This window comes from Balaenoptera physalus, assembly GCF_965194825.1.
Source record: "Balaenoptera physalus genome assembly, chromosome: Y".
NCBI classification, from domain to species: domain Eukaryota; kingdom Metazoa; phylum Chordata; class Mammalia; order Artiodactyla; family Balaenopteridae; genus Balaenoptera; species Balaenoptera physalus.
In genome coordinates, this window is record NC_138904.1 from 871,284 (window position 1) to 896,482 (window position 25,199).

Here is a 25,199-nt window from a genome sequence, read left to right on the forward strand (position 1 = left end):
ATTACACCTGTGACAGCCCTGCTTCTAAATAAATCGCGCTCTGAAGTCCAGGTGGATGTGCATTGGGGGTGGGGAGTAGACAGGAAACATTGGAGGAGACGAGAGGACCGGCCTCAAGGGAGAGGGTGGAGGGACGGGCACGTGGGGCTGGAGCTTGGGAGCGGTGACAGGCGGATGACAGGTGTAGGGCGAGGGCAAGGGATGCCCAGGAGGGCCCGGGTGAGGGAAGGTCACCTGGGAGCAGGTTGGTAGGGGCCAGGCTGAGAGCTGCGTGAGTCCCGTGCAGCCAGCGCATCGGGGGCCCGGGGTCACCTCCCTGTCCCCTTGGGCACGAGCGGTCATTCCAATGGGACCTCGAAGGAAGGGGGCCAGGGCCCCGGCCGTTCATGCTGACGGGCTTTGCCCACGACTCGGCTCCCGGAAACGGCCCCAGCCGGGGTGAATGGCGGGATGCCATCAGGGTTGTGACAAAGAGGAACCTACAAACAGAAGTGAGAACAGGAAAAGAAGACTTTGAAAGAAAGGGTGTTCCTTCCAGGAGAGCGCAGAGCCGCAGTCATGTTCCTGACCCCAGACCGTAATTCTGAGTCGAGGCGTGCGGAGGGCTCCTGGACCTGGTCACGCCCTCAACACATTCTCCCCTCCTCCCCCGCTCACTGGGGCTTATTTTTTAGGGGTGAGGCTGCGCCCCGAGGCTATAAAAACACTGATGAGAGAAAAAACACGGTTCTTTCTCTTTCGGGAGGCGCCTGCAGCACAGCCGAGAAGCAAGCGAGCAGCGCTCGGGGCCGCCCCCAGGCCAGCCGGACCAGCACCAGAAGAGGCTGCCTGTCTCCGGCCGGACCGCGTTCTCATCCCAGGTGAGACCCCGGGCGGGGCTGAGGGGCGGAAGGCGGGCGGCCTCATCCACTGCTGTCCCTGGAGACTCAGTACTGACCGCCAGCCCCGGGGGCGGGGGGGGGGACCCCAGGATTTGAACGCAGCTCGTGGCAGCTGAGACATGTCATCCGGGGCAGCACACAATGGATTCAAAGCCTTTATGCCCGAGGAGGACGCCGAGTGTCCCACTGACCCCGGTTACGGGATCCGACGGCGGTGTCACCCGGTACTCAGCGGGGCGCCCGGGGCGTCTTGACCGCCTCTGTGTCCTGCGCCGGGGCTTAGGCGCTGGCCGAACGGATGCACTGGACCGAGTGGCCTTCCCCGGACGAGAGGCTCCCCTAATGACAGTGCCCCCACCTCTCGCAGGCTCCCGTTTGCCCCCAGACCCAGGCAGGCGAGCTGCCGGGGTGCAGAGCCCCAAGGCCCCTTGTCTCGCCCCTATCCTGCCGAGCCCAGCCCCATCCCCGGCCTCCGGGGGCCAAGCCCCTTCCCTTCGCGATCTGGGGGCAGCAGGATACGACGATGATTCTCGTGCACCGTGGGTCCCCAAAGGACGTGAGCTTCTGCGAGCGAGGAGGGGTGCCTGTGGGTGGGCTCAGTGTCTCGAGGCTGGAGCCGTCTGTACCTGTGGGGCTCGGCTCACCTGAGCGGACGCCGGGAACAGACACCCACCCCTGCCTCGGCACCCACGGGGGCCTGTCTTCATCAAGGAAAGAGGAGCCCGAGGCCGTGCTCGTCTGGTATTTGGTCACAGTTCTGATCGTTTTCTCCCCGTGGATCTGTTGCTTGGGCCCTTCGTCAGCCCGGCATTAAACTGCTCTGGGTCGTGAGGCTTGGCTTGGAGGCGCCCTCCTGAAGCTCTGTGCCCGATGCCTTGCCCTCCTCCCCCTAATCCCTTTATTACAAATGGATTGTTTGGCATCTGTCCTGGGATGCTTCCCCGTGATGGGCAGTTCTGGATCTGACCCGCTGCCTTGCCCTGGAAAGGGGTCTCTCGGGCTTCCCCCCACCCAGTTTAGCAAGAAGGACGCTGGGTGTCGGCTTCTGCTGTCAAATTTGTGTGAAAGTTGGCACTTTTGGGGGACCAGGTCAGTCCTGGGGAATCTTGTGGGAGCCCCAGACCTGGACGGGGGAGCAGGTGAGACCCCAGATGGATGGAGTCTGGGTTGGGTCTCATGATAGGGGTGCTAGACAGGCCCTGAATGAGGTAGGGTGCGTCCTGGGCCCCCTCCTCCATCCCAGCCAAGATGCTCCAGGTGGGATGGCGGGGAGTGGGGGTCAGGTCTTTGGGTGACCCTGACCGGTACAGAGAGCCTGTGGCCCTGCTGAGGGTGTGGCCCCCGAGGCAGCTGAGGGTCCAAGGCTCTGCTTGGGTGGCAGCCCCGGGCTGGCCTCCAGGCACCAAGGGCATTTGCATGAGTGACTCGGGTGGGGGGCGAATGGGTGGGGTCCACGGGGAGACCCTGCTGCTGGGGCCCTGAAGATGCAGAAGGTGGACCCCCGCGGGAGGGTCCAGGAGAGCCGGCCTGCAGAGGGGGGCTTCATGGGGACCTGGGGAACCACTCTGGCGGGAACGATGAGACAGCACGGGATTTAGTGACCGTAACTCGGTCTGTTCAGGAAACTCTGCGTTGTACTTCATGCTCTTAACTAAACTTCCTTCCACTGTTTCGTGAGCCCAGTGTTTCCTGGGGCTGCGTGGAGGGTGCTTTGGGTTCCGGGATGGGGCTGGAGCCAAGGGTGAGCTCATACCCCCGGGCGGGAGATTTTTAGAGAGGCTGACACACACGCACACACACACACACACACACGAATGCACACACACAGGCATGCAGGCATGCATGTACACGTGCACACGCAGACACACAGACCTGTGTAATGTGTGTACAAGATACAGAGACACACGTATGTATACACAGCACACACAGACACATGTAATGTGTGCCCACACATGCGTGCATATGCATATAGAGACATGCAGTACACACAGATGCGTATACAAGACGCAGAGATATACACACAGATAACACACGTGCACACACATGCATACACAGCGCAAGGCACATAAACACAAGGAATATGTGCACACGCATGCGTACACATTCACACAGGCATGCGGTATACACGGATGCATACACACTGCACACACATGCGCACATGCATATACACACATGCACACACACGTGCACATGCACGGGAGGCTCCCCTCCCAGAAGCAGCTCCCTGCCCTCTGAGCAAGACACCCCCTGGCGGGGCTCAGCCCCCTCCCTGCAGCCACCTCATGCGGCCACTGTCTCTTCTCCTCCAGCTGGCGCCCACCCTCCTGTGAGAGCTGCCTTGGCCATGGCTTTCGTCTGGCTGGCGGTGTTCCTGGTGGCGTTCCTGGTGCCCGTCTCCGGCCTGCTGCCACTGGACCACGGTAGGAAAAGCCGGAGGAAAAGCCACGTGCTGTCTGTGGGTCCCTGGGGCTGTGTTGTTTTTCAGTGAAACTGTTTACGTTGGGGTCACGGTCGAGCCACTCAGCTGCCATAAGAGATAGTACAGACACTTCCCATGTGGCCTTCCCCTCAGTCACCCTGGCGGGTTCATCTTGCAAAACTGGTACCTCACAGCCAGGATGTTCCTCCTGATACGGTCAAGACACTACACCCAGAGCTCTTGGCGTAGCTAGGGCGCCGGGACCCATCACTTTTCTTGGATTTATTATCATCCTTTCTCTGGGTCGGAAGCAGCCCGTGCAAACGTTAGGGTGATGGGTTGAACTCTGTCCTCGCCGAATTCATGCGCTGAAGTCCTAACGAACAGAACCTGTCAATGGGAGTTATTTGGAAATAGGGTCTTTACAGACGTCCTTGAGTTAAGATGAGGTCATGTGGGTGGACCCTCGTCCAGAACAATGGGTGTCCTTATAAGGAGGGGAGATGTGGACCCAGGCACGGACACAGGGAGAAGCCAGGTGGTGACAGAGGAGAGATCGGGGTGATGCCGCCACAAGTGCAGGAACGCCTAGGACTGGGGCGGGGCAGCCCCCAGAAGCTGCAGAGAGATTCTCCAGCTGGAACGGATTCTCCCTCTGAGCCTCTGGGAGGAACCAATCCTATAGCATCCTGGCCTCCGGGACTGGGAGGTATAAATCCAGGTGTCGTAAGAGATGCGTCGTCGGGAGCTTGGACACGCAGGTGAGCAACGAGTAAGATGCGTCTGGGGCAACTCCATCCTGTTTTTCTCACGTTCGTCACGGAGACTTATGGGGGGTAGGGTGCAAACCAGGGTCTCCGTGGCGTCCAGGAAGTTCCCACCATCTTCAAGCATGATGGTGATGGATAGGAAACAATTCACGACGTGATAGAGAAGTTCGACAGTGACGTTCGATAAGGAGGCGAAACGACGGTGATGTAGATTCTGAAGCTGCCGTGCCCACCTCTGACTGTCAGTGTCCGGCTGACTTCGGGTGACAGGTGTGGCCGGGAGAGAATATCCCAGGTGGGGCGGGGTGCGGAGCCAGTCTGCCGCTGGTGGAGAGCGCCCACCACCTTGCAGCAGAACCCCCAAGGGGAGCCACGCCCTCGGCCCCGGGGTACGGAGAGTCTGCATCTCCTGGGCGCCCAGTAGTGACGGCGCCCAACTCGGGGTGCAAAGACCGGGATGCTTACGGGAGTACAAGAGATACGGTGCCCTCCAGGCGGGCCTGCTGCCTTGGGGAGGGTCTGCAGAGAAGCCCCTCCCGTCAGGACTTGGCTGAGCGACCGGGGGACCCGGGACGGTGCCCAAGGGGGTGATGTGCACCTCAGCCTCCCGTCTAGCTCGCACAACACGCACACGGGGAGCAGAGCTTCAGGCGACAGCAGCAGAGCCGGTACGCCCGCTCCCCGTGGGTGCTGGGTGCTCGCGTCGGGCACGGCGCCCTGCGCTGCCGTGGTGGCCACAGCGTTGCCTGACCGTGCGAAGTTCGTTCCTTCCTCAGAGAGCGGTGGAGTTCAGATGGGGTGTGTGCGCGCGCGCGTGTGTGTGTGTGTGCGCGTGTGTGTGCGTGCGCGCGTGTGTGTGTGCGTGTGTGTGTGCGTGTGTGTGTGTGCGTGTGTGTGTGTGCGCGCGCGCGTGTGTGTGTGCGTGTGTGTGCGCGTGTGTGTGCGTGTGCGTGTGTGTGTGCGTGTGTGTGCGCGTGTGTGTGCGTGCACGTGTGTGTGTGCGTGTGTGTGCGCGTGTGTGTGCGTGTGCGTGTGTGTGCGTGTGTGTGCGCGTGTGTGTGCGTGCACGTGTGTGTGCGTGTGTGTGCGTGTGTGCGTGCGCGCGCGTGTGCGCGCGTGTGCGCGTGTGTGTGCGCGTGTGTGCGTGCGCGTGCGCGCGTGTGTGTGCGCGCGTGTGTGTGCGTGCGCGTGTGCGTGCGCGCGTGTGTGTGTGCGTGCGCGTGTGTGTGCGTGTGTGTGCGTGTGTGTGCGTGTGTTTACGTGTGTGCGTGTGTGTGCGTGTGTGTGTGCGTGCGTGTGTGTGTGTGTGCGTGTGTGTGCGTGTGCGTGTGTGCGTGTGCGTGTGTGTGTGGGCATAGGTATCATTCTTCTGGGGGCTACTGGCTTACTCAGCTCAGGCTGCCTTAACAAAATAGCATAGTCTGGAGGACTTAAGTGACATACATTTATTTATCCCAGTCCTGGAGACCAGACGTCTGAGGTCAAGGTGTCCCAGGGCTGCGCTCCCTCCAGAGGCTCCAGGGGAGGGTCCTTCCCGCCTCTTCCAGCTTCCGGGGGCTCCAGGCGTCCCTGGGCTCGTGGCCGCCTCTCTCCTGTCTTCACAGGGGGTTCTCCCCGTGTGTGTCCCTGAACCCAAATTTCTCCTCTTAATAAGGACACCAGTCGAATTGGGTTAGGGCCACGGTATGGCAGCGGGACCTCATCTTAATTAATTACATCTGCACTCACCCTATTTCCAGCTAAGGTCCCATTCTGAGGTTAGGACTCCAGCATGATTTGGGGAGGGCTGGGGAAAGGACACAGTTCAGTCCATCCCAGGTGGCTCTGTTCCATGTACAGACCCCGGATCCTTACATAGGGATGGACCCGGGAGGCTCCATCATCTCCTTGGAGGAGTTCGTAGGAGGATCACACGGGAGCGTTTAGAGGTCTGCGCCAAAAGGACCACACGTTGCTTCTGTCCATTTCCTGGACTCCAAGTCAGTCACGTGGCCGCACCTGGTGACCAGAGGGGCCGGGAGAGGCAGGAGGTCTGGGAGGGGAGGGGGCTTTCTCCACGTCTGAGGCTCCCACCCCCGCCTCCTGTCTTTGTCTGCCCCTCTTGTTCTGGGCTGCGGCCGCTGCCACCTTTGTGGCGACTCCAGGCCCTTGGGTATTCTGGGGTCACTGACCACAGGCGGGAAGTGAGTAGCTTTCTAGGAGCCAAAAGCTGAAGGAAGCAGCGTGTTGTACAGTTCTAACATTTCCCCCCAAAGCGCCCTAAAACTACAACATTGGTCAAAGCGCATTAGAGGGGCCACGGGTAGAGGACACGGTGGAATAGAAGCGTTGAAACCAGACACCTTGTCTTGTTCGGATCCTACGGAGAAGTGGTTAGTCTTTCCCTACTGAGTCTGAATTAGCGCCAGGATTTTCATAGGTTTATCAGGGGAAGGACGTTTTCTCCATGTCTAGTTTGCTGCGAGTTTTTAACCCCAGAGGGGTGTTAAACATTGTCAAGATGGTTTCCTGCTTCTATTGAGGAGATCACCAGTTTTCTGTTAAAGGGGCAAATTATAGTGATGGTTAAAATAACCTTGCATTCCTGGAGTAAATCCCTTGAGGCAGGAGGTGTTACCACTTTTATACTTTGCCTGACTTTATGTGCTAGTATTCTGTGAAGGAATTTTGTGTCTAGGAGTATAGGCATATTGGGCTTTAATTTACTTTTAATGTTTTGATTTTGGTATCGGGATAACGCTGGCCTCATAAAGTGAGTTAGAACATGTTTCCCGCCTTTCCTTTGTTTTTGGAAAGTTTCTGCACATTGTTACTATTTCTTTTTTAAATTGCTGGTGGAATTCGGCTGCAAAGCCATCTGTGCCTGATGCTTTCTTTTGGGGAAGCTTTTTCATTATATATTCTATTCCTTTAATACTTACAGGGTTATTCAGGTTTGCTGCTTATGTCAGTACTGCTAATGTGTGTCCTTCAAGAAGCTGGTTCATGTCATACATTGTTGAAGGTATTGGCATAACTCTTGTTCAAATTACCCGCAATTCTTCTTTCAGTGTCTTTCAGGATGTGTATCAGTGTCCCCTCTTTCATTGCTAAAATTGGTCTGTTTTTGTTTTTTTCTTGATCCAGTGTAGTGAGAGAGAGGTTTTTCAATTATATTGTCTCTTGTATAGAACCAGCTTTTGGTTTCCTTGACAATCTATATAGTTTTTCCATTTTCTTTTTCACTGATTTTTTTTTTGTTCCCTTTATTTTTTTTAGGGATTTTGCTTTAGGTTTAATTTGTTCTTCTTTCTCTGACGTCTTCATGTGGAAACTGATTCTTGAATTTAAACTCTTTATTCCTAACATAAACATTTAATGTTATAAATTTCCCTGTAAGCATTGCTGTAGCTGCATCGCACTTTTTTTTTTGTTTGCTTTCATTTTCATTCAGTTCAAAATATTCTCTACATTTCCTGTGATTTCTTCTAGGGCGCACATGGTAATTTATCAGTATGTCATTTTGTTTGCAAATATCTGGTGTGTTCCAGATTTTAAAAGACTGATCTTGAATTTAATCAAGAGAGAATTGTAGTCAGAGAATATATACACAGTGAATGATTTAAACCTTTTTAAAAGGACTGACACTCCCCATGCCAGTACACGGTCTATTTTGAGAATCTTCTGTTTGTACTTGATAAAAACGTGCATGCTGGGATTTCCCTGGTGGTCCAGTGGTTAGGACTCCGCGCTTCCACTGCAGGGGACGCGGGTTCCAGCCCTGGTCAGGGAACTAAGATCCCGCAAGCCGTGCGGCTCGGCCCCCCCAAAAAAAACAAAAAATAAAGTGCACCCTGCGGTCATTGGTTAGAATGTCCCAACAATGTCAATTAGGTCAAATTGTTGATATGTTGTTCAAGTCCAGTATATCCCTCCCGTTTTCTGTCTGTCTGTTCTGTCTATTAGAGAGGGGGGTGGTGCTTATGCCTCATGTATTTTGAAAATGACTCTTTGGGAGCACATACATTAGGATGAATTGGCCACTTAATCACTTGAAATGGTCCCTTCTTACCCCTGGAAATAAAATCCTGGGATAAAATCCTAGGTTTTATGCAATTAGAGTTCGCATAAAATATGCTTTCCTATTATTGCCATTTAAACTATATTTAAAGCACCTTTCTTGCAGACAGCATACTGTGGGGTACTTTTAAAATCTAGTCTGACAAACTTTCCTTCTCACTGGAGTGTTTAGACCATTTGCATGCAATGAACTTATTAATATGATTGAGTTTAATTCTACCATTTTGCTATTTGTTTGCTGGGTTTTTTTTTTTCAGTTTTCTTTTTTTTTTTTTTTTCGCCCCTCCTTTCCTGACTTCTTTTCAGTTACTGCTTTAGTGCTTTTTCTGTTTTTGCTTTTTTCTCCACCATTGGCTTTTGGGCTAGCCCTCTTCGTTGCAGTGCTTGTGTGGTTCCTCTGGGATGATTCATTCAGTACATACTATCTTCAGATCATGTTATTCTGCTTCACACAGAACATAGGAATCTCAAAACAGTATGCTTTTACTTCCTGCCTCATCCTTTATGCCACGTCACACATGTACCTCTACATCCCTATAAGCCCACAGTACACAATACAATATTTTTCTTTTAAAGAATTATCTTTTTAAAACATTAAAAAATGGGAAAGTTTTACACGTTTGCCTACATTTTTACTATTTCTGGTATGCTTTTGTTGCATCTCTGCTCACCTTGTTTCCACATTCCTTTGTGAGTTTCCATCTGGTGATTTTTCCTTCAGCCAGAAAAGCCTTTGTTATTTTAACATTTCTTACAGACCTGCTCTTCTGGCAAAAAAACAAACAAATAAAAAAATACAAAAAAAAAACCTTTCACTTTTTGTTACTATAAAAAGTCTTTATATTTCACCTTCCATTTATTGCTAAGATATAGATTATAGGTTGACCAGGATTTGTATTGTTTTCTTGCAGCGTTCGGAGAAGTCGTTCTGTTATCTTCTGTCTCCCTTTGTTTCTAAAGAGAAATCAGCAGAAATTCTTATCTTTGTTCTCTGATAGGTGCTGTGTCTTTTTCCCGTTGGTTTTTTAAGGTTTTCTTGATACCACTTTTTAATAAGGCATTTGAGGATGATGTGTCTTAGCGTTTGTGCTTGTTTATTTGTGTGCTTGTTGGTACGTGTGTGTCTGTGTATCCTACGTAGGGTTTTTGAGCTTCCTGGGCCTGTAGGTTTATAATTTTCATTAAGTTAGGAAAATGTTTGGCCATAATTTCTTCAAATATTTTTCTTTGGGGGCTTCAGTGTAGATCGTTTCCATTGTTTTCCAGTTCATCCAAGTGAATTTTTTCATCTCAGATGCTATATGTTCTACCTCTAAAAATTCTGTTTGGTTCTTCCTTTATATCTTCCATTCCTCACTGCATAGTGTTCATGTTTTCCTTCAAGTCTTCTAACATATTTATAATGGCTGTTTTAATGGACTTCTCTGTTAATTTCATCATCGGCCACTTGGGGACGATTTCTATGACCTGATATTTCTTCTGGTCACAGCCAACACATTCCTGCTTCTCTGCGTGTCTCGTAATTTTTTATTGGGTGCTGGATATTGTGAAGGAGGGGTTGGTGACGGTCTGCTTTGGTTGCCTTCTTTAAAGATGGTGAGTTTTGTTTCAGCAGGCCATTCCTTTATTGGTGGGTTGCCTTGTTTTGAAGCTTTTTCAAGGTGAGTCACCTTTAGTTTTTTCTCTCCAACAACGAAGGCATGACTCTTCTGGGGTCTTTACTCACTTCTCAGTGTTCAGCAAGGAATCTCCACCTTGTCCCGTTGGATTGTGAATGTCTCCCACCCCAAAATACACTCTCAGAATTGTTCGTCTTAGTTTTCAGAAAGTCTAAAAATAGTTGGTTTATATATTTGGCCCAGTTTTCGAGGGGCTTATGGTGAGAGATACATCTGAGACTACTTTATCATGACTGGAAGAGTATTTCCCACCATCTGTAGTTTTTCAAAAGCTCTAGGGTTGAGAACACTATGTCCCTTTTCTTTCAGAATACCGGAGGGTTACGAGTATATTGCAGTAAACACTCTTATGTGTATTTGCATTGATTTTGGTTCATTTTGTCTTTACAGATTTGCTTTTACTTTCTTCTTTTTGCATTAAAGTTCTTTTTTATTTGTGAGCACGTCTGTAATTGGGTGGATAATGACCGCTCTAAAGGAGCATAGGTAGATTTTATGGAAAACATAGTGACAGAAAACTCCCGTGTTATGTTATTTAAACATATATGTACTTAGTTACATAAATATATATAATTTTATATATGTACATTTCATATTAGATTATGAAGATTCTTTAAAAATTTTAATTTTAAAATAATTAAGGTTGTAAATAAAGTTATAAAAATTACAACCAAACTAAAATGTAATAAGAATACACTAAAACTCATATTTTCTACTGCATCACTCATAGCTGCTTTAATGATATTTACTGTTTTGGAAGAAGTGAATATAAATTCTGAGGCATAAGAATCCAGTAAAAATTACATTTTCACTTGTAAGAAATTTCCCTAGGGAAGTTGTTTTTTTAAGGAATACATTATCCTTATAGGTTGGGAGGCTGTAATGCCAGAAACCAGGATATTCATAGGGTTTGGTCTTGCTTGTCAAACGAAGGTTGTTGAGCCTGAGAAGTGGTCACAGTGCTTGCAGTTTATAAACAGTCATTTCTGCGAAATCCTCTCAATGAGGGGTCACAGATAACAGCTGAAGAGATGCCTGACAGACCTTTACAGCTTTGAGTTGTTGGCCCTATGTGATTGCTTCATGAAGCAAGTCACTGATAAAACACGTGGAATCCTTTGGTCTGCAAACTCCTGACCTCCATCCCCATTGACAGCATCATACGAATATATATGTGCTTTGATTACACTTCAAAATGTATTTAGATGTATGCATTTTGGGTGATTTTCCAAGAAGATGAGAATTCCTCTGGCACTCTGTGTAAGCACATAAATATCATTGTGTAATGATGTCTCCTACTTTATGAAAATATATATTCCATTATATATAATTGTATATAAGTTTATATATTTTTATATATTACATCTCATATATGCATGGTATATATTACATTTAGAAATATATTACATTAAAATTTATATATTTTTAATATATCACATTAAAATTTCTTTTCTTTTTTTAAGATTTTTTTGATGTGGACCACTTTTAAAGTCTTTATTGAATTTGTTACAATACTTCTTCTGTTTTATGTTTTGGTTTTTTGGCCCCGAGGCATGTGGCATCTCAGCTCCCCAACCAGGGATCGAACCCGCACCCCCTGCATTGGAAGGCAAAGTCTTAACCACGGGACCGCCAGGGAAGTCCCTACATTAAAATTTCTATTGCAACTTTCAAAGCATTCCAAAATCTCAGTCTGTAGAGCAGACACTGAGCCAACTCTCTAAGCCTGAATTGGTTTTCAGTGAAAACGGCCTTCTTTGACATACATGGTTAAGAAAGGTACACTTCACGTCAATGCGGACGGCAGAAGTGATCTGCTTTTCTGACTTTCTTCCCCCATTGTTGGGAGGGTGAGCTGGTGAGGTCACTAAGGTACTGCAGATTCGGGGCCTCTGCCCGCTCCAGGCAACCACTTCTCCGTGTGGAACTCAACTTCCCGAGGGGTAACCGAGTAGGACAAAGTTTAAGCGTTGTGTGCCTCTCTCCAGACTCTTACCCTACAGACATTTCCGATCCAGACCCACCGATTAAGAACCTAAGGATGGAGCCAGAAAGAAAAAGATTGACCTGGGACCTCCATGGAAACGTTTCCGAAATTATGTGTTTCATCAATTCAAAAGCTTTCACTAAGGTAAACCGTCTTCCCTGTACTTAGCGTCACAGAGACACGGGTTCTACTCCTGGGCTCAGCTGTGGAATGTGGGGTCCTTTACGGGCACTGCGGCTTGGGGCTCCTGATCTGTAAGACATCCAGAATGGTACCCACCGGACAGGGTTGGTGAGGAAATGGGCTGAGATACTGCAGGTAGAGAACCAAGCCCAGTTGAAGGTGAGACCTCGGGAGACACTGTGCCCCTCCAACGCCCCCTGCCCCCCACTCAAATCCCCTCCTGTATCAGAGGGTTCGGAGGGCGTGAGAACTGTGACACGTCTCATGGGCAGGCCGTGGTGGGAATTCCAGCCGTTGAGCATATGCTTCATGAGAAGGATGTACCTGTCAGCGTCCTTGGGAAGAACCCTGGTTCCCTCAGATCACTCTCAACTGAGTACAATCCAAATCACACCCCATGTTAGTCTGCTGGGGCTGCTGCTGTAACAAAGCACCGCACACGGGGCGGCTTAAACAACAGACATGTATCTCTCCCAGTCCTGGCGGCTGGAGTCTGAGGTCCAGGTGTGGGCAGGGCTGGTCCCTCCCGAGGCCTCTCTCCTGGGCGTGTAGACGGCCCTCTCCTCCCTGTGTCCTCACGTGGTCGTCCCTCTGTGTGCGTCTGTGTCCTGATCTCCTCTTCTTATAAGGACACCAGTCCTGTGGGATCAGAACCCACCCTAATGACCTCATTTTACTTTCATCCCCTCTTTAAAGACCCCAACTCCAAATACAGTTCCATTAAGGGTTTGGATTTCAATATATGAGTTTTTTTGGGGGGAGGTTAGGGCACAATCCAGTTCATGACAAACCCCTATGGGATTTTAATGGAGCTTGGCCAGTTGACCCCAAACTCTATCTGCAAGAACAAATGTTGCAGAAGAACCAAGAAATTTTGATAAGGAAGGCTAGCGATTAAGAACTTGCCCTCCCAGGTATCAAAATGTACTAAGAAGCTACCATCGTCCAAAGAGAGGTACTGGCCTGAGAGGCGTGGGGTGGATTAAAGGAACACAACAACCCAAAAACAGAAACAGGCATTTGGGGGAATTTCTTACATCATTAAGAAAGTAGTTCCAGTCAGTGGAGACATGACAGCCTATAGAATAAACGGTACTCGCCCAGTTTCCAGAAGGGACTAAAATTGAGGACTTCCCTGGTGGTCCAGTGGGTAAGCCTCCTTGCTCTTAATGCCGGTGGCCCGGGTTTGATCCCTGGTCGGGGAACTAGATCCCACATGCCGCAACTAAAGATCCCTCACACCGCAACGAAGATCCCACGTGCCTCAACTAAGACCCGGCGCAGCCAGAATAAATAAATAAATAAATAGGACTAAAATTAAGTTGGATGAGTCCTTCACACACTACATCAATAGAAATCAAATATATTAAATATATATTTAAATGAATGTATATTAAATATATTAAATATCAAGCTATTTTTCTAACGGCTCAAGTAGAAGCCAATATAGCGGACAATTTCAAAATATGGGACCCTCTTGAGATTCCCTCGTATGCTGTATCTGCATCCTTGGGTGGTGGTGACCACAGTTTGCTCCCTCGGGGACAAGGATCACTCAATTCTCAAGCCTTCTTTTTGCTTCTCAAATTTTCCTGCCTCTTTTCTGTTTTCTTTTTCAACTGTTTTTTAAAGCAATACCTGCACAGAGTTTAAAGAGGAAAATAGTCGTACAGGGTTCGTTATGACAAAGTAGCAACTTTTCGGTGAGACATGACTTTTGACCTTTTTACACCTGGCGCTGTTGTTCTAGACCTCTGCATCTCTATATAACACAGATTCTTGATTCATTCAGTTTAGCCAGAATGTGTTGATTTTTCTCCTAAGGGACGGGAGGCTTCACTCTCTATTTCCTCCCCCCAACTCACCTCCCCAGCAGTTGCCATCCTCGGCTTACACTCTCTCCTCTCTCGACAAATATTCAGTTTATTCTAACCACATACACACTATTCACACCTGAGCCATGTGGTTAATGGGGATTTTTCTTTCCTTTCTTACACAAATGTTTGTTTCTCCTGAATTTAATAATTTCCGTTTCCTTAAGGTTTTATCTGTTTGCCCAGTTTGTCCATCACTACTTTACCATCACATTCTTGGCCAAATGGCTAAACGTCTTCTCAGAATATCAAGGCATTCTGCCAACTCTGTCTTAGAACCTTCTAGGATATTTTTTTCCTTTTGGTGAGTGATTTCCTCATTTTCATCTCCCTCTCTCTCTCTCTCTCTCTCTCTGCATGAATACTGAGATTCCGGCTTTGGATGTTGAGGAAAACTAAAGAAAACCTATAGTTTTCTTTCTTTCTTTTTTTTAATCTAAAGTCTCAGTGTTTTATTAGTTCTCCCCTAATTATGAACAGATTGCTATGTCTCTCTCAGGCACGGGAAAGCACGTATTGCAGTATTCCTGACTTGTCATGCCAAGCGACAAACTACAGCATCAGGGTGACCAAAGGTCAGCCATTCTCCACGTGGATTCAGTATCCTAGTCAAGGTGAGGGGGAGATGCTCTTTCGGGGTTTCCTTTGCTTTCAATCATCCGTTAGTGCTCTGAACACCAAAATAATGCCTTTTACCTTGGATGGGTCTCCAGGGACATAGCTTCGTGGAAAAAAGACCATCTCGGAGGGTCTCATGCAATTTCGTGCACGGCACCTGCCTGAATGAACAGAACTGTAGAAACAGAGGGCAGTTTTGTTGTTGTTGTTTTTGTGTTTTTCGGTTTTTGCTCTTTTGTAGTTTGAGAACAGAGTTTTATCATTTTCCTCATGCCAAGCAAACAGATTGATCCCATATACAGTTTGGACAAAGAGAACAGCAATAGGCAGTCTGAACATTTCTTGCGCTCTCTGTCAGGAAGTTGTAACATCACAGAACTGTGCTCTTCTGAGAATGGGAAAACGAGGAAGATAAACTCTGGCTCCAAATTGTTGGAAATGCAGTTTATGTTGTTGGATTTTTCTTTTCCCCTTTCATTAAAAAAAAAAAAAAAGTCTTTCACGACTCTAGCTGATCCAGGTTTCACCCACAATATGTTACTTGTTAAAAATAGGGTTCTGATGGCAACGGACTTTAGCTGAGGGGTAGGCAAAGAGAAAGGTAATAAGAGAAAGAGAGTTCCTGAAGGACCGTTGGGCGATTCTTAGGGTTAGGGTTAGGTGGGCAGGGCTGGGGATGGGAGGCGTACGGTGAGGGTACATAGGGCCCCGGGGGGGCGGGCCATGGGCGGGGAACCTTGCAGGGACGGGAGTTGTTACCATTGCAGAAAAGGTAAGCGCTACACGGATGTCTCTATTACTTCTTAGAACCGCGTGAGAATTCACAAGGGTCGCTAAAAAGGGACTCACTTTCAAACAATTTTTTAAAAAATTTTATTGACGTAGAGTGATTTACAGCGTTGTGTTAATTTCTGCTGTCCAGCAAAGTGACTCGGTTATACGTAAATATTCTTTTTCATATTCTTTCCCATGATGGTTTATCCCAGGATATTGAATATAGTTCCTTGGGCTCTACAGTAGGACCTTGGTGTTTATCCGGGACTCAGTTTTTTTTTTTTTTTTCCCTCTTCTTTGCAAGCCCAGAAGGGAATCCCAGGGCGGCTGCAGAAAACCTGACCTGCTGGGTTCACGACGTGGATTTCCTGACGTGCAGCTGGGCGGTGGGCCGGGAGGCCCCGAGGGACGTGCAGTACAGTCTCTACCTGGAGAACCTAGAGTAGGTGTGACCTTGGGCTCGCCGGGGCTCCCCCGGGCTGGAGCGGGGGCTTCAGGGCCGCTCATGACCCAGCCCCACTCCTCACAGCTCCTATGAGAAGTGGCCGTGCTCCCAGTACACAGCAGATGAGCAAGGGACAAACGTCCAGTGCCGTTTTCACAACATCTCTGTGTTATCCAAGGATCAAACCCGTTTCCTGGTGAACGGCACCAGCAGTGGCTCCAAAATCCCCTGCTCTGAAACGAGCGATAAATTAGCCAAAATCGGTGAGTAGGAAAACGTGACACCTTCTTCGTGTGCCGCACTTGGGTCGAAGATGCCGCTTGCTGTCCTGCAACCGAATACCCCGGGCTGGGGGCTTAGATAGCACGCTCGTCTCCCGCAGTCCGGGGGCTGGGAGTCGGAGATCGCGGCGTGGGCACCTCAGCTCCTGGCCAGGCCCTCTTCCTGGCTCGCGGGTGGCTCCGGGTTTTCTGTGTGCTCACACAGTGGAGAGCGAGCTCTGGTGCCTCTTCCCCCCGCTTCTTTTTTATTCTTATTTCTTATTGGGGTAGACTTGTCTTGCAGTGTTGTGTTAGTTTCTACTGTGCTGCGAAGTGAGCTGGAGTTCCCTGTGCTGTAGGGCGGGTTCTCACTAGGTATCTATGTTACACATCTTAGTGTACGTATGTCCGTCCCAATCTCCCAATTCATCCCACACCCCCTTTGCTCTGATTATAAGGGTACTGATCCCATCATGGGGGCCTCACCTTCAGGACCTCATCTAACCCCGATTATGTCCCAAAGGCCCTGCCTCCAGAACCGTCCCACTGGGCGTCAGGGCTTCCGCGCGTGAATCTGGGGAGACACAGACGCCTAGCTCATAGCAGCTGCTCTGTGTTCCCTGGACCTAAGGAAGCATTTCCAGAACGCACCTCGCAGGTGGCTCTGTGCCCCCCGTCCACCGAGGACAGCTGCACCTTGAGGCTGGGGGTCTCACGCGGGTCGCCCCTCTCCAGGCCCTGTGTTCAGAAATAGCTCAAAAATAGTTGTTCTTTTTCTTTGAATCTTTCGACTGCAGGTTTTCAGAACACAAAACCCATCTTAGCAAAGCTCTGTCAATATTTTTTTCCTTTACATTAGACACCCCCCTGCCCCCCAAATTATGACATGGCTTCAAGCCCCATGAAACCTGGCCCCTCGCCACCCTGGCTGGTCCACGTGTAGCAGGGAAGCACATGAGCGGAGAGGTGGGTGCAGAAGGGGAGAAGATGGGGGCCTCTGGTTCAGAAGCGGGATGGGGCGCCTGCCGTTGTCTGTGGTGTCCCCCCGGCCCGGAAGCAACCTCACTCTGATGCCGCGTCCCTCACACACCAAGCGCCCCTGGGCCAGTGCAGCCCTACACGTGTGGCCCCGCCCGCGACTCAGCACCTGTGCTCCGGCCCCAGCCCTGCGTGCGGTCCACGCGGGGAGTCCATGGCCTGGTTCCCAGCAGGGGTGGCGGGGTGATGCCAGCCCCGTGGCAGTGGGATGGAGGTGGCAGGAGGCTTGAGCGCCCATCAGGGGGGGACCCGGGACTGGGGAGCCTGGGTTTCCTGCCAGGGGTCCAGGTGGGGTGCTGAGGAGACAGCGATGGGGTCCTGGCGGGGGGTCAGACCTGTAGACCTAGCCGCGGTCCCGCAGGAAACTGCTGGAGCCGGGGTCAGGGATGCAGAGCAGCCCAGGGAGGGCGAAGGGCGGAGCCCTGGGCCAGCCCACGGTGGGGCAGGAGGGTCCTGGAGGAGCTGGGTCCCACGCTGCGGGGGACAGGGGTGGTTCTGGGGCAGGTGAGAAGAAAGCGGGGGATGTGACCCGGTCAGAGCCCAAGGCTGCGGCAGAAGATTCCGGGTGAACTTTTGGGAGTGGAATTGGCGGCCAAGGCCATGGGGGCAGAACCGGCCCCGGGCAGTTCGCGGAGGGGGCCCGGCTGCCCTGGAGGCGGGGTCAGAGCGGAGCCGATCGGTCCAGTGGGCAGGAGGGGGGGGACCTTGCAGCTGGGCCGCGCTTTGCTCCCGCTGCTGGAGAAGCGTAGCCCCAGGGACTGGGATCGCCAAGAGGGAAGAGAACAGGGCTGCTCTGAGGGGTGTCCCTGCACAGACGAGAGGAAAGCTTTGCAAGGGCCTCCGAGCGGCTGGGGGGCGTCTCCCCGGGCCAGTGTCTGAGAGCTGGTCCCAGGCTCAGTGACCCTAGTCATCCCAACAGTTTTCTCTCACTTGTCTCTGTCTCTTGATACTTTCTGGCCACTTTTTAACCTTGGAATGACATTTTCCTCTCTTTTTTCCCCCCTGAGTTTGTAGGAGGCCTGTTTTAAAAGTATCTCCGGGGTGGCGGGGGGGGTGGAAATTATTTTTTGATGTGCTTTACTCCTAAAAGTGTTTTTTTCTCCCCTAGAGGTATTAGCTGCTCCCAACGTCACTAGCAGGTGGTGCAACCAAAGCTACTTGTTCATGCAGTGGCAAGTGAAGAGTCACCTTAATGATGACTTCAAGTATGAACTTCAGATGCAGAAGGTAAACGGTCTCCTGGGTGGGCATCTCTTATACTCTTACACCCCCCTGGACTCTGGGGCTTTGGGGGTAGGTGAAACATGCAAAGAAAGAAAAAGAGGAACTGTAAGATAAATAAGCTTTAGCAAAACTGAAAGTGTTTGGCCGTTTGAATGACACCGCTGACATTGGAAAGGAAGTCAGAATATGGAAGGAAATGCTTGCATACTTTCCATCAGGTTTGGGGTAGAGGAGGGACGTTTACCTGTCAACACTCGGAAGATAAACAACCCTACAGAAAAAGAGCAAAAGGTTGAAACAGCCACTTGGTGAAACTCTGACCGTATGTCACAGAGCCTGCAACTCCCCTGCGAGAAATGAAGCCAGTGGCCCCCCAAAGATGGGACCTAAGTGTTTGTAGCACCTATGTGTATAATGGTCCCCAAACAGGACACAACCCTAGGGAGGGGATGAACAAAATATAACCACACAGTGGAATCCTATCCGCCAAGAACTGGAGGGTCCCGTGTGTATGTTTAAAAGTGTTATAAAAGAAACGATTTACACAGGAAAATTCAGGATGCTCTGTAGGGACAGATCTGAGGGCTGGGGCAGGGGTGCAGGGAGGAGGGCATGGAGGAGAAGCTGGAGGGAATTTGGGGGTGATGGACACATTTCCTGTATTGTGCTGGTTTCATGCACACGTTTGCCAAAGTCAGCAGATTATATGCTCTGCAGGTGTGCTTTGCTGTATGCAAACCACACCTGAATAAAGCTACTATTAAAAAAATATGCTGGAGATCACCGGTATTCTATACTCAATGACTGACATAGTTCTTGACTATGTTCATTTTTCTGTGCGTGTTACTTTTATTTATACTTTACACTCAACTTTTTCATAAGCCTAAGACTGCTCAAAATCTATTGGAGTCAATAGATTAAATAGATTATTTAATCTAAATAGTCAATAGATTAAAAAAAAAAGGACCAGCTATTTTTGAGCTAGGTGGTATTTTGTACTTAATTGTCTACTTGTAATTATTTATTGTTTATTTATTTATACTCAATAAGTGCTTGTACTCATTTTTTCTTTTTTTAATTTATTTTATTGAAGTATAGTTGATTTACTCTGTTGTGTTAATTTCTGCTATACAGCAAAGTGATTCAGTTATACCATATACAGTCTTTTTCATGTTCTTTTCCATGATGGTTTATCACGGGATATTGAATATAGTTCCCTGTGCTACAGAGTAGGACCTTGCTGTTTACTCAATTTTTCTATAAACCCAAAACTATTCAAAAAAATCTATTAATTAAAAAAAGACCGAGCACTTTGAGTCTATCAGTGTTTCATACTCAATTATATACTTACATTTATTACATTTATTATCTATGTTCAATTACTGCTCATACTCAATTTTTCCACAACCTTAAAACTACTCAAAAAATCTATTAATTTAAAAGATCAAATATTTTTGCACTAATCAGCATTTTATACTCAATTATTTACTTATATTTATTCATTATGTCAATGTATTTATATACATATTACTTATACTCAATTACTGCTTATAGTCAAGTTTTTTGTAAACCCAAAACCACTCAAAAAAAGTCAAGTCTATTGATTAAAAAGACCAAATATTTTTGAGGTAGTTGGTATTTTATACTCTACGATTTACTTACATTTCCTATTGTTCTCTACTGATTTACGTATTATATTTATTATTTAGATTCAACTAGCGTATGGTCAATTTTTCTGTTAACCAAAACGGCTCAAAAAAATCAAGTCTATCAATTTTATTTTTTTAATAAAAGACCAGGTACTTAAAAGAAATTTTTTTTTTTAAATTGAAACATAGTTGATTTACAATGTTGTGTTAGTTTCAGGTCACAGCAAAGTGATTCAGTTATATACACATATTAACTGTATATGTTCAGTGTTATATATATATATTTCAGATTCTTTTCCATTATAGGTTATTACAAAAGTTAGTGAGTAGAGTTCCCTGTGCTCTACAGTAGGTCCTTGTTGCTTATCGATTTTATATATATAGTAGTGTGTGTCTGTTAATCCCAAACTCCTAATTTATCCCTCCCCCAGGTACTTTTTAGTTCATCGATATGTTATACTCAATTACCTCTATTTATTATTTTTGTGTAAAGAAGTATTCTATTTACTATTTCTACTCAATGACTGACTATTTTATCCTCGATTTTCCTGTAAACCTGAATATGCTCTGACAAATGAGGGCCCTTCTTGGCGATGGGGTCAAGCACCCACGCTCTGCTTGTCTCTTACAGGGTACGGAGCCCGCCTACAAAGAGGAGGTGGGTGGCCCCCGCCCCCGCCCCAATCTGCCACCCCAAGCGCAGGCTCCTTATGTCTATTACCGTCCAGCGACTCTGAGATGAAGCTCCCTGGTCCATACACCAGACGCCATCACCTTCCTGGTGCTGCCCTAAAGGTCCACCCCCCGGCCCCCAAATCCCTCAGGATTCGGTGGGAGTGCCCCATGCCCTAATTCCCTAAGTAACTGCCTCTAACCTGCAGAGGCAGCTGCTCCCACACCGTAACTACCGGCCACAGACCCCACGCCCCCCGTCTCTCCTTTGTCTCTCTCTGTCTCTGTCTCTGCCTCTTCCTCCCGTCTCTACCTCTGTCTTCCCGGGGCTTCTCCTCTGTGTCTGTGTCTCTCCTCTTCTGTCTCTTAGAAGGACCCTGTCATTGGATGTAGGGCCACCCTCATCCAGGAGGACCTCGTCTCAGACCCTTCACTTCATCACATCTGCAGAGACCCTGTTTCCAAATAAGGTCCCAGGTTCCGGGGGTACAAATCTTCTTGGGGGGACCCCACTGAGCGTTCTACAGGCTCCATTCACTGCCTGACACCCGAGATGCCACCACTCTTCTTGACCTCACCGGCGGTGGCCACCACGAACACTGACCTTCTAGTGATTAGAAAGAATATTTTTGTTTGGATGCCAAGAGCCTGGGCTGAGACGCAAAGGGAGCTTGAGGTTCCGGGCCCCTCTGAGCACCAGGCGTCTTCCTGTCTCCCAAGGGGGGCTGGCCGGGCTCTCTCTTGGGGGGCCATCTTAGTTCCCTGGGGTGGCCGTAAAAACGACCCCAGACTGGGTGACTGAGAACCACAGACATTCACCCTCCCCCAGTTCTGGAGACCAGACGTCTGAGGTCAAGGTGTCCCAGGGCCGCGCTCCCTCCAGAGGCTCCAGGGGAGGGTCCTTCCTGCCTCTTCCAGCTTCTGGGGGCTCCAGGCGTCCCCGGGCTTGTGGCCGTATCCCTTCCATATCCACAAGGCGTCTCCCTGTGTGTATGCATGTGTCTGTGTCCGAGTTTCCCCTCTTTATAAGGACACCAGTCATAGTGGCTTGGGGTGCACTGTACCCTATCCGACCTCCTCTTAACTCATCACATCTGCATCAACCCTATTTCCAAATAAAGTTGCCTTCTGAGACGCTGAGGGTTAGGACCCCAACACTTGAGTGTGGGGAGGACCCACTCAACCCCTTGAAGGCCCCATTCTTCCGCCACCGACTGGGAACGTACTTTCCCCTCTACTTCCTTTTAAACTGCAGATCTATAAAGCCTTCTTGGAGCTGAACAATCCTGGGACCTACACGGTGCGAGTAAGAGCCAGGGATGCCACGTTTTCCCATTACAAACCTTGGGGCCCGTGGAGTGTCCCCCAACACTTCGGTGAGTGGGGGGGTCCCTCCTACCTCTTCCAGCTTCTGGGGGCTCCAGGCGTCGCTGGGCTTGTGGCCGCCTCCCTCCCATCTCTGATGGACTCTGTGTCCAAGCTGTTCCATGGAGCTGCGCTGGGCGCGTGGAGACGGCTATCGCCAACACGCTGAGTTACAAGACGAACCTTTTAATGCAGTTTAAAAAAAAAAAAAAAATCGAAATTGAGGCGAAAAGTCCATGATATTTAATCCATATATTAAATTCAAGAACGAAGGCAGCGCGCACCCAGGACGCAGCGCGGCAGGGAAGGAGGGAGGTGGGGAACAGACCAACCTCGGCCCGGCCCCTCCCGATGGGCGTGGCTGACACCCCCCCCCCCCCCCGCCCCGCGACCCGAAGCGATCTGAGGGGTCGGCGCTACCAGCCCCCAACTCCAAGTGTCGGTCGGTGGTCGGGGGTCATCGGGATTCTGGCGACTTGGGAGGGATTTCCGCGGGGCCCGGCCCGGCGCGCAGGTGACCGCCGTCCCCAGGTGGACGGCGCTCCTGGACGCGCCCCCCGCCCCCCAGTGCCGGCCAACTCCTCCCCGAGCCCCCGGGGAGGTGCCGACCCCGGACCTCCCGGGACCTGCCCGACGCGTCCCGCCCCTCTTTCCTAGTGTGTGAGGACGAGGAGGGCGCGCGCCTCCCCGTCTGGCTGACGTCTTTGCTGATCGCGCTGGGGACGCTGCTCATCGCTATGGGGTTCGTGCTCCTGTTTTGCAGGTGAGCCCGCGGGCCCCTGGTTTGCGCGGTCGTTTTCTGGAGCGCGATCCGCAGGCCACGCAGCCCGCGCCGCCCACTCTCCGCTGTCCCCGCCCCGCCCCGTGCCCGTGCGTCTGGGCTGCGGGACGCGACCCCGCCGGTCGCAGGCCACCGCCCCTCGTCGCCCCAGCGGTCTTTTCCCAACCAGACCCTGGTTTCTGCCATCTGGTCCCTGCCGCCCGTGGAACCCAAGGAGCCGGGTCCCCCGTGCAGCACCTGTGCGGGGGTCTGCAGTCAGACTGCCCTGCTGGGCCCCACATGCCCGCGCTGTTCGCTCCCTCACACCTCACCCCGACGCCCCCCCGCCCCCCGCCACCTCCGGACGGGGCTCCGGGACCCCTCCCTAGCCCGGCAGGCAGCAGGCGGGCGGCAGCGTCAACCCGGCCGGTTGCGGTCCCTTCCACAGGCCTGCGCGCTGGGCCGAAAGGGTGCGCCCGGCACTAGCCCCGCCCGCCTCACCACCCCCAACCCCCCCACCCTACCCCCGCGCCCGGAGCGCCAGCTCCTGCCTCGTCGGTCTGCTGGCTTCACGCCCACTCCTCCCAGCCGCTTCAGGCTGAGCCGCCCCGCCCAGGGGCTTGGTTTGGGAGCCCGGAGGCTGTGGGGAGGGGGAGGTTGCCATGGTGATAGGATGGGGTCTCAGGAGAGGTGCTGTGGTGGATGCGCTGCAGCTGACCGAGCAGATGCAGCTCTGCTAGGGCTCCGCTTTCTCATTCCCGCACGTCTCCGGACTGCGGGAGGGGAACAGGGACCCCTCCCAAGGGAGGCTGGAGTCCTACTCCATCGGGGCCTCCCTGGGGTCCTCTAGTGGACGCCGCGTCTCCCCTGCGCCGGTGGGTGCGGGGTTCAGAACAGGTGTCTCTCTCTCTCCTCCGAGGTTCTCGGTGATGCAGAAGCTGTTCCCTCCCATCCCTCACATGAAAGACCACATCAACGGCAAACTTCAGAACGGAAGGACGGTACGCGGTGGCTCCCGCGGGGGACAGATCTGGGGCCAGGTGCCCGCAGCCCCGCCCAGGGAGCAGGGCACTGCTGGCCCTGGAGGGTGGCCTGGGAACGTGATGGGCAGGGGAGGAGCCGTCTCCGGTCCTGCGACACGGGCGGTCACCCCGAGGGGCGGGTCTGGGAGCCCCTGGGGAGCCCCCCCCGGGGCTTTCCAGGGTGCACTCGCCCCCCCCACCCCGTGGCTCTGCCACTCACCTCGACTCCCTCACCCCGCAGATGACCTGGGACCCTGACCAAGACAGCCAGGAGGAGTGTCCAGTGGCCGAGGTGCAGGTTCTGGGGGAAACATGAAGCTGGTGCAGAGGCCCCGCTTTCCGCCAGGCGGAGGGCACACAGCCTGGTCATGGCTGGTCGTGGACGTTTCAAGCAGGCTCAGGGATGGGAAAGCCCGGTGCAATTGACACGGGGTTGCCTCGAGGAAGAAAGAACAAAACATGTGTTGGGCTCATGTCTCAAATAGAGGGCTTTTTTCCTCATCCGTAGCCCCCGGAAGTGGGGGCCACCCCCCAACGCCGCTGAGACCCACTTTCCAGCCTCCTGGACTTGGCTGGTGCTCACCTGTCCACTGGGTTTGCTCCTTCCCAAGTCCGTGAAGGGGCTCTGCCTGCTTGGTTTCTCTATCTTTAACTGAACTTCGTTTTCTTGCTGCATTTCCCCTTTGTAAGCCCCTTAGATCACTTGCGTGATAACGCGGGGCCAGGGGGTTGGTGTCTACATCCCTCCCCTGGCTACGTGTGCGACCCCAGGGAAGGCACACGGGAAACAGGCGTCAAGGCGGCAGGAAAGGGGGTGTCAGGGCAGCGTGGCCTGTGGGCAGTGGGGGCAGGCAGGCGCAGAGGAGCGGCCCTGCGTCCAGACGTGGTCGTGGTGGGCAGTGAAGACCCCCACCTGTACGCCCACGGAAAAGGCCGCCCACGTGCACAGCCTGGCCCACGGGAACCCGAGTCTCCAAGAGGCAAGGCTTTCCTGGAGGACCTCTGATTTCGCTCCCTTGTCTACACGCTTAACATGTCAAGCTCTGTAGAAAAGAGTTCACCCCAAACGGCAGGTGCAGACTTGCTAGCTTTGAGGAAGGCACCCCTGCAGAGTCTGCAGAATGGCACACGGTCGATGGCCCTAAATGCACACAGGTGGAAGCGTGTCCCAGTTCTGACCCCGGCAGTCAGCACAGGTCTGGGTAGACAGACGTCATCCCGGTTCCACGTGACTCCACCCCAAGGGCTGGGGCATAGGTGGGTCAGAAGCCCAGGCTGCTCCTCAGGATTCCTCTGTGGAGCCCGGGCCGGGCGGAACCCACGTGGGTGTGTGGGGGCTGGTCCCGTCCTGTTCCTCACCCAGCACCAGCAAGGTGACCTTGGGGAAAGCCAGCTCCAGCTTGTCTTCTCTGACTGACCTCACCCTGGTCTGGAGATGGAAGCTCTGCTTTCCAACGAAGCAAGCCGGCCTAGGGGCGGTCCTGCTGTGGCCTGCAGCTGGCTTCCCCTCTCCAGCCCCT

General features: G+C 51.4%; 1 protein-coding gene and 1 long non-coding RNA gene across 2 annotated transcripts; one reads left to right on the forward strand and one right to left on the reverse strand.

The window, feature by feature from the left end:
* The first annotated feature begins 551 nt into the window (after window positions 1–551).
* LOC309653364 (interleukin-3 receptor subunit alpha-like) lies at window positions 552–24,161 on the forward strand. The gene is made up of 12 exons (XM_082447975.1): window positions 552–860; window positions 3,191–3,301; window positions 11,797–11,939; window positions 14,352–14,466; window positions 15,554–15,686; window positions 15,774–15,952; window positions 18,096–18,214; window positions 20,492–20,518; window positions 21,788–21,908; window positions 22,555–22,660; window positions 23,577–23,658; window positions 23,921–24,161. The coding sequence occupies exons 1-12, from the start codon at window positions 710–712 to the stop codon at window positions 23,993–23,995; spliced, it is 1,362 nt and encodes a 453-aa protein (XP_082304101.1). The 5' UTR covers window positions 552–709; the 3' UTR covers window positions 23,996–24,161.
* Window positions 20,532–24,028, reverse strand: LOC309653372. The gene is made up of 3 exons (XR_014259143.1): window positions 23,900–24,028; window positions 21,932–22,080; window positions 20,532–21,516 (listed from the first exon to the last, which is right to left on the reverse strand). It is a non-coding gene; the product is annotated as an uncharacterized lncRNA (long non-coding RNA).
* Window positions 24,162–25,199: the final 1,038 nt, after the last annotated feature.